Source organism: Puma concolor, chromosome E3 (assembly GCF_028749965.1).
Source record: "Puma concolor isolate L17-30 chromosome E3, mPumCon1.1.hap2, whole genome shotgun sequence".
Lineage (NCBI taxonomy): Eukaryota > Metazoa > Chordata > Mammalia > Carnivora > Felidae > Puma > Puma concolor.
The window spans coordinates 25,315,176-25,328,908 of record NC_141682.1 but is presented as its reverse complement, the minus strand read 5'-3'; the positions used below and the strand labels follow the sequence as shown (position 1 = coordinate 25,328,908).

At 45.2% G+C, this 13,733-nt stretch overlaps 1 protein-coding gene across 6 annotated transcripts in view; it reads left to right on the top strand.

Annotated features, from left to right (window-relative positions):
* Positions 1-13,733, top strand: part of VWA3A (von Willebrand factor A domain containing 3A) — a 68,616-nt gene that overhangs the window by 12,920 nt on the left and 41,963 nt on the right. For all 6 annotated transcript variants that reach the window (XM_086692813.1, XM_086692814.1, XM_086692816.1 and 3 more), the window contains 4 exons: positions 141-264; positions 4,850-4,974; positions 5,068-5,145; positions 7,752-7,806. In XM_086692813.1, the coding sequence (XP_086548939.1) occupies positions 141-264; positions 4,850-4,974; positions 5,068-5,145; positions 7,752-7,806 (382 nt within the window). The remainder of the gene's footprint in view (positions 1-140; positions 265-4,849; positions 4,975-5,067; positions 5,146-7,751; positions 7,807-13,733) is intronic.

Genomic DNA, 13,733 nt, shown 5'->3' with positions numbered 1-13,733 from the left:
GAGCCCACCTCTTATCAGGACTCTGCAGGAACCCTTCCCATTTACCATAGGGAAATAAAAATGTCTCTGGAGAACCTGACAATGTGGAGTCAATGTCTAGTGCTGGGACATTGATCAATCGCTCACTGTGTGTTTTGTAGTGTAAGGAGAAACAATGACAGAGATTCAAAGAAGCACTTGGAACAGAAGGATATCCATGGACTCGGCCAAAATCCAGACAATGGACTACTGGTTACACATGTTAACCAGACACAGGATTTACTGGTAAAAACCATAGTGCTTTAAGTGAGTCACAGTGCTTACAAGTCATAGTCAGGGAATGCAGAATGTGTTATTTCTTTCTTCACATATGATCTTGGGGTTAAAAAAATTAGTTAAGCATTCATCTCTAATCCTCTGCCTTTATTTGTTTGTTTATTTATTTATGAGAGTGCAAGTGGGGGGAGGGAGGGGTAAAGGAAAGGGGGAGAGAGAGAGGGAGAGAGAGAGAGAAAGAGAAAGAGAGAGAGAGAGATTCTCAAGCAGGCTCCACACCCAGCATGGAGCCCAATGCAGGGCTCAATCCTGCAACCCTGAGATCATGATCTGAACCAAAAGCAAGAGACAGATGCTTAACCATCTAACCCATCCTCTGCCTTTAGAAATGACAGGCATATCTATGCTTTTATGCAAATTCTATAGCCTTTTTGGCCATATCATTAAATATTCAGGAGTATATGAAGATTGTCTATATTATCAAAGCCTGAAGACTAAGGAATGTAATTCTAAAATTCCCCTTTCTAAGATTTGTCTTTCTGTGAGGATTCCCTAAAACCTAGATCCAAAAATCCATTTCAGAAGTGCTATCAGAGCAAGAGCATTATGGCAGGAGAATTAACTTCTAGAATAACCAGAACTGTGGTTTTAGACTGACTTTTAGGTTTTAGTTCATGTCAATGAACTATTTTCCCACAATGGTGGCTAGAGTGTCTAGAACTCAGAATTCACTCTACTACAGAAACTATTGTGATCAGGAGTTGTTAGGTACAAGCCTGGCCTATAATCATCGACCTCATCTACACAAGAGTTTAAAGATGATACCTTTGAAACGATAATCAGTCCAAAAACAATACAGTTTTAAGGCTGGCAATTAAACAATCAGGAAGATGGTCCTATTTTACTTTTCTCAAGTATTGTCACTAATAGGAAAGCAATTTTAATGAAAAGAATATGAGGAAATGTCAGTAGAGTCTTGAGATTCTGGGGGATTCTTTCAATGACTTCAGATGTTGATAATATGGGTCTTTGCTCCATCTAATTTCATGTCAAATACATGACTTCCCAGGTGTACAAGGGCCACTCATACAATTATCAGCCACAGCTGGGACCTCCTATACCTCACAAATGAATAGCAGTGGGAAAGATGGAAAGGATCACCCCAACGTAAAGAGCTTACGACTCTATATGTAAAGCACATACCTTATTATATGATCAGTATGCCCTACCATCAAAATCTATAATGTCTATGTGTTAATGGTGGACCTTCAAATATTAATGATACAAAATCCATGCCCCAAAACATGATATTTTATTTCAAATTCAAGTGAAATGGAAGAAAGGTGAATTCTCAATCCACCATGCACGGAGTCCTCAGCCAGGGAGTCAAGTTGAGTCCTGAAAGATGAAGAGAGTGACATCTAGTGTTCATACTATGTAAAGCAGGGTTTCCCTAAATGTGAGATGGGGGGGGGGAACCATGATTTTAGTTGATGCTGTTCAAGGGCAGGACATTAATTAGCATAAAATCACACGAGAAATTTACCTTTTGATCAGTTCTCCCTCAATCCTTTATTAGAATAGTCACAGTTTGGAGCTAACTTGAGCTTGGGTTTGAATCTCAGCTGTGCCACATACCAGCTTGTGTGACTTTGGGAAAACTATTTAAATTCTCTGTGCCTCAGTTTTCTTTCTTTTTAATTTTTTAAAAAAATGTTTAATGTTTACTTATTTTTGAGAGAGAGAGACAGAGCATGAGCAGGGGAGGGGCAGAGAGAGAGGGAGACACAGAATCTGAAGCAGGCTCCAGGCCCTGAGCTGTCAGCAAGGAGCTATACGTGGGGCTTGAACCCAGGAACCATGAGATCATGACCTGAGTTGAAGTTGGACACTCAACCAACTGAGCCATCCAGGTGCCCCATGTGCCTCAGTTTTCTTGTCAGTAAAATGGGGTAATGACAGTAACACCTTTGAAGAATTAAATGAGTTAATGTGTGAACAGTGCTTGACACATAATAAGTGCTATTCAAGTGTTTGCTCTTAGTGTTGTTCACACTTCTTTAACACTTGCTAATCTTTCTTTCTTTCTTTCTTTCTTTCTTTCTTTCTTTCTTTCTTTCTTTCTTTTGTTCTTTCTTTCTTTCTCTTTCTTTTGCTAATTTCCTTTAGAAACAGGGCAGTGAGCAGGCTTCAGCACAGAACTGAGGGCATACAATGCTATCTAGCTGGAATATAATAACATTTCATTTTCATTGAGGGGGGAAATAAGGATCATTGTTCAGATCTGGTTTGGGTTTTTTTTTTTTTAAGGTTGTTGTTTTTTAAGTTTTATTTATTTATTTTGAAAGAGAACATGGGAGGAGCACATGTGGGCGAGGGGCAGGGAGAGGGAGAGAGAATCCCAAGCAGGCTCCACACTAAGCCCGATGCATGACTGTGAAATCATGACTTGAGCCGAAACCAGGAGTCAGACTTTTAACAGACTGAGCCACCCGGGTGCCCCATTGTCGAGATCTGTTAATGCAGCAACATGCACAGCTGGGTGCTGCCGTAGCTTCACATTCCTGTGTCCCAGGTGAGAAAAGAGCCGCACCCACTGGGCCAGCATCACAAAGCAAGTGGATGGAGAACCCCACATACTGCACTCTCTCCTCTCCTGCTTGTCTTTAGACTTTCCTCTTCCTGTGTCTTCCACCCTGCCTAGTGGAGCTCAATCAGCTATCCACAGAATTTTCAACCTCCTGTCCTCCACCTCACCCAGTACAATGAAAGCCCTGACAAATACAACCCAATAACTTAAGGTTCAAGCAAGTGCCCGGGAGATGGGCGCAGCCATTTTTGAATGTAGATGGGGGTCTTGGTGGGATAAACAGTGTGTAGACCTACTCCCCAGTCATCAGATGCTGCATGGCAGTTTCTGTCATAGTGGGACTGAGCCGGCCTCCCTTATAATGCTGTTCCACACCCTGAGTGAGTCATGATCAATTCTGGCAACATTTACATCCTAGGTGTATCACACAAACAACAGTGATCGCACTGGAAGCCCGGCCTGAACCAGGCCTTGCACACCTACCCAGCCCCTACTCGTGTCATGTTACACCGACCACAGTGGCCACCTTTCTGCTCTTCAAACACTCTGACTCCTTCCCCGCTCCATGCCTCTGCCCAGAATGTGTGTTCCCTAGCCATGCACAGGGCAGGTTCCTTCTTGACCTCCAGGTGATGGCTCACAGAGGCCTCCTCTGATCCCCACCCCAGCTGAAGTGACCTCCCCATCTCTACCCTACTCACTGTATATCACATTCCCCTGCTCCATTTTCTCACTAGAACTATTCCTTTTTGAAATTATATACATAGATTTCATTTCTTCTCTTCTGTCCCCCTGCCCACTCTAGAATGTAAGCTCCAAGAAGGCAAGAACATTTCTGTCTTGTTCACACTGTAGCCCTACCACCACTGACCACGCCTAGTGCATAGAAGGGCTCAGGAACACCCACCGGGAAGAAGAAGAAATGCCAACCTCCAGGAGAGGCTGATCAAGGCCAAATGGGCTCAGAGCCTCTGGTCAGTTTTCTCTACCTTCTGGTTCCTGGAAAGCATCACCAGTGTTGAATGCTTGCCATGAATAACTTCAGTTCCACCACCAAGGCCACCACCCAAATCCTGAGCTTAGGACTATGTAACTATGTCACTAGGTATAAGCAAGGGGTAGAGTCCTTTTCATGGCCAGACTCCTACAATAGTGGGGAAATTCTACATTTAAAACTTACCTGCTGCTCCTGTCTTCTCTGGACTAGACAGGATAAATCCATTCCCTCCCATCAGCCAACAAATGTTTGTTGAGGACCCTTCAGACTGATAGAAGGCAAAATTCATACACCTGGGAAGATACAGAAAATCCAAATGTAGAAATAAGCAAAGACCACCCATATGAGAACAGAGGCAATTATTTAGAGCTTGCTCTAGCAAGGGAGTCAGCCACCTTCACTTGTGTTTGGCAGAGACTCAAACGCAGGGAGCCGGAAAGCTTTATGGTGAAAAAGGGGAAAGCTTCACGTGTGCCCTGAAGGAAGGTGTTCGCTTAAGGAATTTGGAGGCAGGCATCTCATAGGATTGGTATTGAGGGCATATTCGGCCTTCTCTGGTGGGTGCTGAGCTGGATGTGAGATAAAAAATAGGAAAGCTGGCAGTCATTGACCAAGTCCTGACCCTTCTGGACCAGTGGCTACAATTGTGGTTTGGCTTCATGGACTGGTGGCTACAGAGGTCGTGAGTCGGAGTTGTATTGTCATATATGGTCTAGCCACCGTCTGTCTGTATATTCAGTCTCTCTTGAGGCAGCATGTGGTGAGTGACCCTTGAATTGTCCCCACATAGTGGGGATGAGGTGACGGATGAGAATGGGGATTCCCAGAGCAACTGGCTTAGGACACAGGCCTCCTCATTCCTCAGTTCCCTCGGCAAGGTGAGTTCTCGAACAGACTGCGTTCAGAGTTGGCAACCCTTGGGCATCCGTGTGGAGGGAACCTAGGGCGTCCTCAGCCTTGCCCTCTCTCTCCCCAGTTTTCTGTTTGACTCTGGCTCTGTCTCACAGAGGCTACAGGGAGACGAGACCCAACCTTCAGCTTGGGAGGACCCGGAAGACTGGCTTTCCACACACAGTTTACGGTTTGAGAGGCTCACCTTGGCTGACCTGATTAGCCAGGGCACCACAGTACTGTAAGTCTGGCTCCACTCCCTTCACCCCCAAGCCTGTAATGACACACCCCGCCCCCGGGCCGGAAAGACCCTTTCATGAGACTGCTTCTTCAGGGAGGAGGGCAGCGATGTCATGAGGAAAGTGCACTTCTCCACCCAGATGATCCACCAATTTGAATCAAAGCTTTCTGGGTAAGTATGTTTTTCAGTATCTTCTCAAAAACCCCAGAGCTCAAGAATTTCCTCATTTCAGCAGCCTGAAATAACTTTGTTCAGACAACAATCTCTGGGTTCTTGACCGGGCCTCTCCCACTTCCGGCCCTGATTGCCTCTTTCCTCAAATGAAGAGATTGGACCATACCAATTTTTCTCAGCCTTTTAAAACCCATGAGCCCTTTGGACACATGGATGGTTCAGTTGGTTGGGCGTCCAACTCTTGATATCAGCACAGGTTATGATCTCACAGTTCATGAAATGGAGCCCCACATCAGGCTCCGTGCTGAGTGTGGAGCTTGCTTGGAATTCTCTCTCCCTCTTCCTGCCCCTCCCCTGCTTACACTCTCTCCCTCAAAATAAATAGATGAAAAAAAAAAGGGGGGGGGGTGTAAATCAGTGGAAAGAATGGATTATTTAGTAAACTGTTTTGGATAGTCAACTTATCATTTAGAAAAGAAGAAATGAATTGATGCACCAAAATAAGATGGCAAATGAATATAAAAATTAAAATCACTGAAGTCAAAAAAAAAAAAAAAAGGAAAATATTCAAGTTGACTGTGTGGTCTTAAAAATAGAAGACTTTTCTGTCTATATATGCAAAGTCAGACTCTATTAATAAAAAGACCAGGATTGTATTTTAAAGGTATGCAATAGCCTTTGTAAAATACACAAGAAAAGGTAATATTCTATATAATGAGGCCTAACTAATCAATATGAAACGAAACACCAAAATTGAAAAATGGACAAAGAAGATGAATAAACAATTCATAGAAGATGGCATACAAAACACTGAAAGTATATACTTTTATTTTTATAATAAAAAAAATTTTTTTTAATGTTTATTTATTTTTGAGAGAGAGAGAGAGAGAGAGAGAGAGAGAGAGCACACAAGTGGGGGAGGGCCAGAGAGAGAGAGGGAGACACAGAATCTGAAGCAGGCTCCAGGCTCCCAGCTGTCAGCACAGAGCCAGACAAGGGGCTCGAACTCATGAGCTATGAGATCATGACCTGAGCCAAAGTCAGACGCTTAACCGACTGAGCCACCCAGGTGCCCCTAAAAGTATATATATTTTAATGTTCACTCTTTCTAGTAATCAAAGAAATGCAGTATGCATGCTTTTTCTCTCCCTCTCTCAAAATAAATAAATAAACATTTAAAAATAAAATAAAATCCATGGGCCCTTGAGGTGAGCACATAAAACCTTACACCTTCATTTGATGTGAAATAGTTAAGAGTGACCACTTTTTCAATGACAGACTGAGTTTATACTTTTGCAAATTGCATGTCAAAACCAGCTTTTCATAGTACATGTATACATTTCATCCCTGCTATAGCAATCTATGATCCATGATTACTGTTTGCATAAGGTTTCCTAAAAGGCTATAATAATAACAAATACCCATAATTTATTAACGTGTGAGGAATTCTGCTGAGGGCTACATGTATTATCTTATTTAAACCTCACAACAACTGGAAATATAGTGTCACTCTCAAGTCAATTATCCAAAATTCAGTTGCTAACTGACCAATTTTCCAGATTTATCAAAACATTTTAACTTTTATAACAATGTATATTGGATATGAAGGTTTAAACAGGTTTTTAAAGAATTCTGCAATATTTTGCTGATTTTCTTTATGTTTATTTATTTCTTTGCGAGAGAGGGAGTATGAGTGGGGGAGGGGTGGAGAGAGGGAGCCAGAGAATCCGAAGCAGGCTCTGAGCATCCACACAGAGCCCAATGCGGGGCCCCAAACACACAAACCGTGAGAATCTTGAGATCATGACCTGAGCTGAAGTCGGAGGCTTCACCGACTGAGCCACACAGGCACCCCTTGGCTGATTGGTTTTAATTGTGACTCGAGCATGTTAAGGAATGTTCAAGCCTCTTCAGTTAATTCAAATAGATTTTCAGGGAATCAATTGGATTTTCAGCAATTTGACTTCTGGCAAGTTGACTTGGGTAGAGTCCTGGTATTATCATCTTATTGGAGATGATGAAGCTTAGGTTCAGAGAGGTTACCACACCTGTTGAAGGTCACACAGCTAGTAAACGGCAGAGCTGAATCTCAAGGACCAGCCTGTCCCATTATGAAGTTCATGCTCCAAGGTCTATTTGTACCTTAAAACTCTCCCCGCCACCCACTGCCCCATGATTTCACATCAAAGGTCTTGCTTGCCCTTCAGTAGGCTCCCAAATCCCACCTGTTCTCAATGAGGGCAACAGTTACATTCAAGTGATGAGTCCTTAACTGGAGCACCTGTTACATGCTGTCTCCATCCAGCCATTGGAATGGTTTGCAATAAGGCACGTTCAAGAAGTTCCACCAGCTACCTTTTGGAAACTAAGTCTTCTTCTGTTAATCAGTCCACTGAGAACACGCTGCTGAAATGCCCCCCTTGGGCATTTATGATCCTCTCCAGGTGACTGGGAAGTCCCACCTGAGGAGACACAGATTTGAGAAGAGCAAGCAAGACATTACCCCAAAATCCCATCCACACCTTCTTCCCATGCATGTTAAGTGGCTGTTGCTCACTGATGAAGGTGACCTTGGGTGATGAGTCTTTCTGGTGTTTTGACAGAGCTATTGAACTCTATCAACAGAGAATCCAGTGGCTCACAGAAAGCAGCAGGAAGGTAAGAGACAAGGATCTCATTCTCCTCCCCTTTTTCCTCGGTCCATCTGTATTTGTCACAGTCCTTTCAGCTGCAAATGATAGGCCTCCAACTTAAACTGGCTTAAACTAAAAAAAGGAATTTCTCGACCTACATAAATGAAAAACCCAAACACAGCTGTATCCATGGGCTCAGATGATGTCATCTCTTTGTCACTGAGCTCTGCTTTCCTCTGGGTTTTATTCTTAGGAAGGCTCTCCCCAGCTTGGAAAAGTGGTCACCAGCAGCTCTAGGCTTACATGACACCAGCTGAAGTGACCCTCTGAAAGGGTCCTCACCTTCCTTTCCCACTGTGCCCTCCCAAGTCCTGGAATTGACTCTCTTCGGGCCAATTTAGACCATAGCCAGTTTAGATCACCATAGCCAAGGAGTGAGATATACTAACAGGTAGATCTGGAACTAGGGGGTGGGGGACGTGCAGGGAGACTGGGTACATACCCCCAAATCTCATAGCCTGAGAAAGGGGGATAGATGGTTGCACGTGGAAACCCAGGGTGCTGTTACCAGAACAGAAAATGGATCCTGGGCAGGTGAAAACAACAGATGTTCCCCTAAGCCATTTAATCTCAGACCCACAGTGACAGTCATGACTAAGGCTGATCATCTGGACATAACTTCTCTGAGAAGTTTGAATAAATGCTTTCCTCAGATCCAAAGGGTTGAAAAGTGATCCTGGGCAAATTAACCTTTGTTTTGCTTTCTTATTTGTGTCCGCCTGATTTCCTCCAGCTGATACATTACTGGCTCACCATTTGCTTCACCTTAGGTAATCCTCAGTTCTTGCTTTAACCCTGGGACAGGCACATGCTGAAATTCATGCTCCCTGCTCCCAACCCCCACCCCTACACAAGACCAGTAGGTGACAACATAGTGCTGAGGCTGCCTGTCACAGCTGATTCCCCGGTGTCATCTGTGTCTCAGACCCAGAACCTTCTTCACTCCCTTAGACTGGTCAGTGGATGTACGACTCCAGCTGTGGCATGCCCCCTCTGGTTGCACATGATAACACAGGCAGGAAAAACCCAGAGGGATGAAATCTTCACACACTCCAAAAACATCTGTTCAGGGAATGTTCTGCATACTTACCCACCTCTATTACACCTGTCCTGGCACTTTTGACAAAGGAGGCAGGGATTGCTGGGCCTTTCTTTGCTCAACCCTTTTCTTTCTTTCTTTATTTTTATGTTTATTCATTAAAAAAAACTTTTTTTTACATTTTATTTTGGAGAGAGCGAACATAGGGGAGGGGCAGAAAGAGAGGGAGACAGAGGATCTGAAGCGGGCTCTATGTTGACAGCCTGGAGCCAGATGTGGGGCTCGAACTCACAAACCACGAGATCATGACCTGAGCCAAAGTCGGACACTTAACCAACTGAGCCACCCAGGTGCCCCTGTTCATTTTTGAGATAAAAAGAGTGAGCAGGGGAGGGGCAGAGAGAGAGAGAAAGAGAGAGAGAGACAGAGACAGAGGATCCGAAGTGGCATCTGTGCTGACAGCAGCGAGCATCGTGCTCAAACTCACGAACCGTGAGATCATGACCTGAGCCGAAGTTGGACGCTCAACTGACCAAGCCACCCAGGTGGCCCTGCTGTACCCTTTTCTGTTGGAGCTACAGAAGAACCATGAAACAAGCCCGGATTGGATCCCAGGGAAGCGATCACCCATAAACCAACTCGTGGGTCCTCTGGGTGCTGAGGCAGCCTGGGGTGCCGGACAGGCCATCACTGGGCCCACTTCCCAACTACTGTCAGCAAGGCCATAGGCAAGTGGCCTCACTCCTCTGGGTGTCTGTTTCCATATTTATGGAGGATATTATGGCTTATAAACTAGTGGCATGCTGGCAAATCTGGCCCACAGCCATGCTTTTCTTGGCCCACACAGTTTAAATATTTCCCGAGTTAGTTGCCAAGATTGAAAATCCTGATGTTTCATGTTTATGTCTGTTTTTTAGCCCTCGCTTGAAAAATGGGAATATCTATCATCACCAGGCTCCAGTCCCCTCTTATGTACTTTTCCAGTTATTTCTATCGGAAAAACGTCTAGAATTCCAATGGCTAAGTGTAAGAGCATGAATGTTTTCAATAACAAATGCTCTAAGGGCAGTTCCTCAAATTTTAAAAGGAATAAAACTGGCCCTTGATTTGAGCTCCTTTCGGCCCCTGAGGATCGGTAATGTCCTGGGAGGCCTCAGACCTCATTTGGGTCCTGAATTCAGCAAATATTGGTTGGAAGACTACTACATATCAGGCACTGGTCCAGGATTAAGGATTAGAAACATGACCAATACGAAGGTCCCACCTTCGTGGAGATTATAGTCCAGTGCGAGAGGACAATGAATAATTTAGCAAATCATATGCAAGGTCAAGTTAGTGATAGTGCTTAAAGAAAAGCAAGCAGGGTAAGGGAATCGAGAGTAGGATAGAAGGAGGGCTGTTTTTCTTTTAAATGTTTATTTATTTATTTTTTTGAGAGAGGAGGGGAGGAGGAGAGGGACAGAGAGAGGGAGACAGAAAATCGAAAGCAGCCTCCTCCTTGCCAGCATACAGCCCAACACGGGGCTTGAACTCACAAGCTGTGAGATCATGACCTGAGCTGAACTCAGACATTTAACCGACTGAGCAACCCAGGGGCCCCAAAGGGGGACTATTGAAATAGAAGGGTCAAAGAGGAGGCCTTTGAACAGTCAACTGACCTGAAGGAAATAAGGGCATTCCCATGTAGACATCTAGGCAAGAATGTTCCAGGCAGAGGAAACAGCAAATGCCCAGGCTCTAAGACAAGAACAAGCTTAGCATGTTCTAGAAGCAGCAAGCAGGTCAGGGCAGCAAGCACAGAGTGAACAACATGGAGGAGAAGGAGAGGAGAGGAGGCTCAAATCAGGAATGTCCTTGCAGAGTTCAGATTTTATTCTACAGGTGAGGGTTTTAAGCAGGGGAGTGACATGATCTCACTTAAGTTTCAAAAAAGCCATTGTGCCTGCTTCATAAACTGACCATAGAGAGCAAAGGGCAGGTCAGAGTGGTGGTGTCTTGGGCTCAAGCGCTCAGGTGGATGGAACGAGAAATGGTTGGACTCAGGGCGTGGCCTGAAGGTAGAGCCGGCAGGGCTGGTGGATCGCATGGGCTTGGGGCCAGCGGGGTGCGTGTCGAAGGCCATTCACGAGAGGACCAGGTGTGAGGAGGAAAATCAAGAGGTCTTGGTTTCACCACATGGAGTCTGAGAGGCTTGCTGGACACCCAGGCAGAGACGCGAGCAGGCAGTCGGATGCAGAAGTTTGGAACTACAAGAGCTCTGCCTGCAGATGGGCACTGGATTATCATCAGTGTACCAATGGTATTCAAATCCCTGAGACACGGGAGATCACTTAGCGGCTGAGTGCAGAACTGTGGTTCTTAATGGGGGCAGGGGTGATTTTGTCCCTCCACCCTCACCCCAAGGGACATTTGGCGTTGTCTGGAGAAATGTTTCATTGTCAAGACTGGGAGGGCAGCTTGCCAGGGAAGTTGCTAAACACCCTACAATGGTCTGGTCAGCTCCCCACAACAGAGGACTGTCCAGCTCAAAATGTTAACAGTTCAGGAGGTGCCTTGGTGGCTCATCTGGTTAAGCATCCAACTCTTTTTTTTTATTTTTTATTTTTTTTTAATTTTTTTTTTCAACGTTTATTTATTTTTGGGACAGAGAGAGTCAGAGCATGAACGGGGGAGGGGCAGAGAGAGAGGGAGACACAGAATGGGAAACAGGCTCCAGGCTCCGAGCCATCAGCCCAGAGCCCGACGCAGGGCTCGAACTCACGGACCGCGAGATCGTGACCTGGCTGAAGTCGGACTTAACCGACTGCGCCACCCAGGCGCCCCAGCATCCAACTCTTGATTTCTGCTCAGGTCATGATCTCACAGTTGGTGGGTTCAAGCCCCACATTGGGCTCTGTGCTGACAGCCCGGGGCCTGCTTGGGATTCTGTGACTCTCTCTCTCTCTCTCTCTCTCTCTCTCTCTCTCTCTGCCTCTTCCCCCTTGATCTTTGTCTCTCTCTCTTTCAAAATAAATAAATAAACATTTTTTAAAAAATGTCACTAGTTTGGGGTTTGACAAACCCTGGTGTAGGTAAGGAGGCTAAAGGATGATGGACCCCTAACCCTGTGCTTCTCAAACTTATGGCAGCCAAATCCCTTTTGGTGGTGGTGGGGGCGGTGGGGGGATGTGGATTTTGTTAAAATGCAGACTCTAATTAGGCAAATCTAGGGTGGGACTTGAGATTTTACATCTAACAAGTTCCTAGGACAGTCCCCTAATTTAGACTTTGGGAGGAGAGGGTAAGAAGGACTGGCCAGCAAGTGGAAGAAGAAACAGGAAAATGTGATGTCCTGAAAGACAAGTGTATTCATTAAGTGCTTCAACTTGTCATGTTCTTGACACAGCCAAATGGTGTCCTGTGCCCCTCAGAACTGGAGAAAGTTGAGAACTTACATTTGCCCATTGGGTCTGGTAAGAGTGAGCTCACTGATCACCTTGTCATGGGTGGCTTCAGGGGAGTGAGGAGGTGAGAGCCTAAACTGAGGGGGTGGCAGAGAAATGGGGGGGTAAGGAAGCAACTCTAAAATAGGAAGCAGATGGGGCGCCTGGGTGGCGCAGTCGGTTAAGCGTCCGACTTCAGCCAGGTCACGATCTCGCGGTCCGTGAGTTCGAGCCCCGCGTCGGGCTCTGGGCTGATGGCTCGGAGCCTGGAGCCTGTTTCCGATTCTGTGTCTCCCTCTCTCTCTGCCCCTCCCCCGTTCATGCTCTGTCTCTCTCTGTCCCAAAAATAAATTAAAAATGTTGAAAAAAAAAATAAAAAAAAAAATAAAATAGGAAGCAGAGAAATGAGGTGGGGTAGCAGGAGGGAGAGGTGGGGTCCTGGAAGGTTTATTTCCTTTTTCAGATGGGCAACAGGACAGCCTATCTGTATGGTGATGGAAATGGTGTGGTGATAGAACAGGAAGTCCAGGAGAAGGGATGGTTACGGTAGCAAAGTCCCTATTTGACCAAAGAAGAGCCAGTAATGGAAGCCACAGGGTTGGCCTTGGAGCTTTGGTAGTTGCCATAGATACATTGTAACAGGGGAAAAGCCTAAGTGTGTAGGCAAAGGTGGGCAGGCAGGCAAGGAAAGATTAAAAAATAAAACAGGGGCGCCTGGCTGGCTCAGTCAGTGAAGCATGTGACACTTGATCTCAGGGTCAGGAGTTCAAGCCCCACATTGGGTGTGGAGATTACTTAAAACAATACATAATATAAAAAATAACTTAAAACACAAACAAAACAAAACTCTGGTTCATTTTTCTTTTCTCAGTGAAATCGGAGGCAAAAATCACTTGCTGAGGGAGTGTAGAAAGGAAATGTTGGGATGTGAGAGATATAAAACACACCTCTCTGAGAGGAGAAGTTAATCAAGCAGGAAAATTGGGCATGCAGGAAAGTGAGATTTCAGGCCAAAAACATCAAATGGAACCCACTGCCCCTAGAGAACTAGCCGTTTTGCATGGATGAAAATCCCGGTTCATGATGCAGCCGTAACAGGATGAAGTCCCGGGCAGAGTCAAACCACGTTGGCATATAGAATGTGAGAACCGCTAGAAACAGAATTAGAAACTCCCAGAAATACCATGGCAGCCGTGAGCTTGACACATCTACCTTTGATTGGTAGAGTGGGTGAAAAATAAATAAGGATCTAGAGAAATGGAACAAAATCAGCTAATGGAATTAGATATCCGACTTTGTATCTTACAAAGGATGCTTTCCTCTGGTCTCCAAATTGTCTTTAACAGACATGTGTTACTTTATAAGAGTGGACGTGAGGGAAAAAACCCTTGTGAAGAGGAGGCTGCCACAAAATAGGAGCAGATAAGGGGT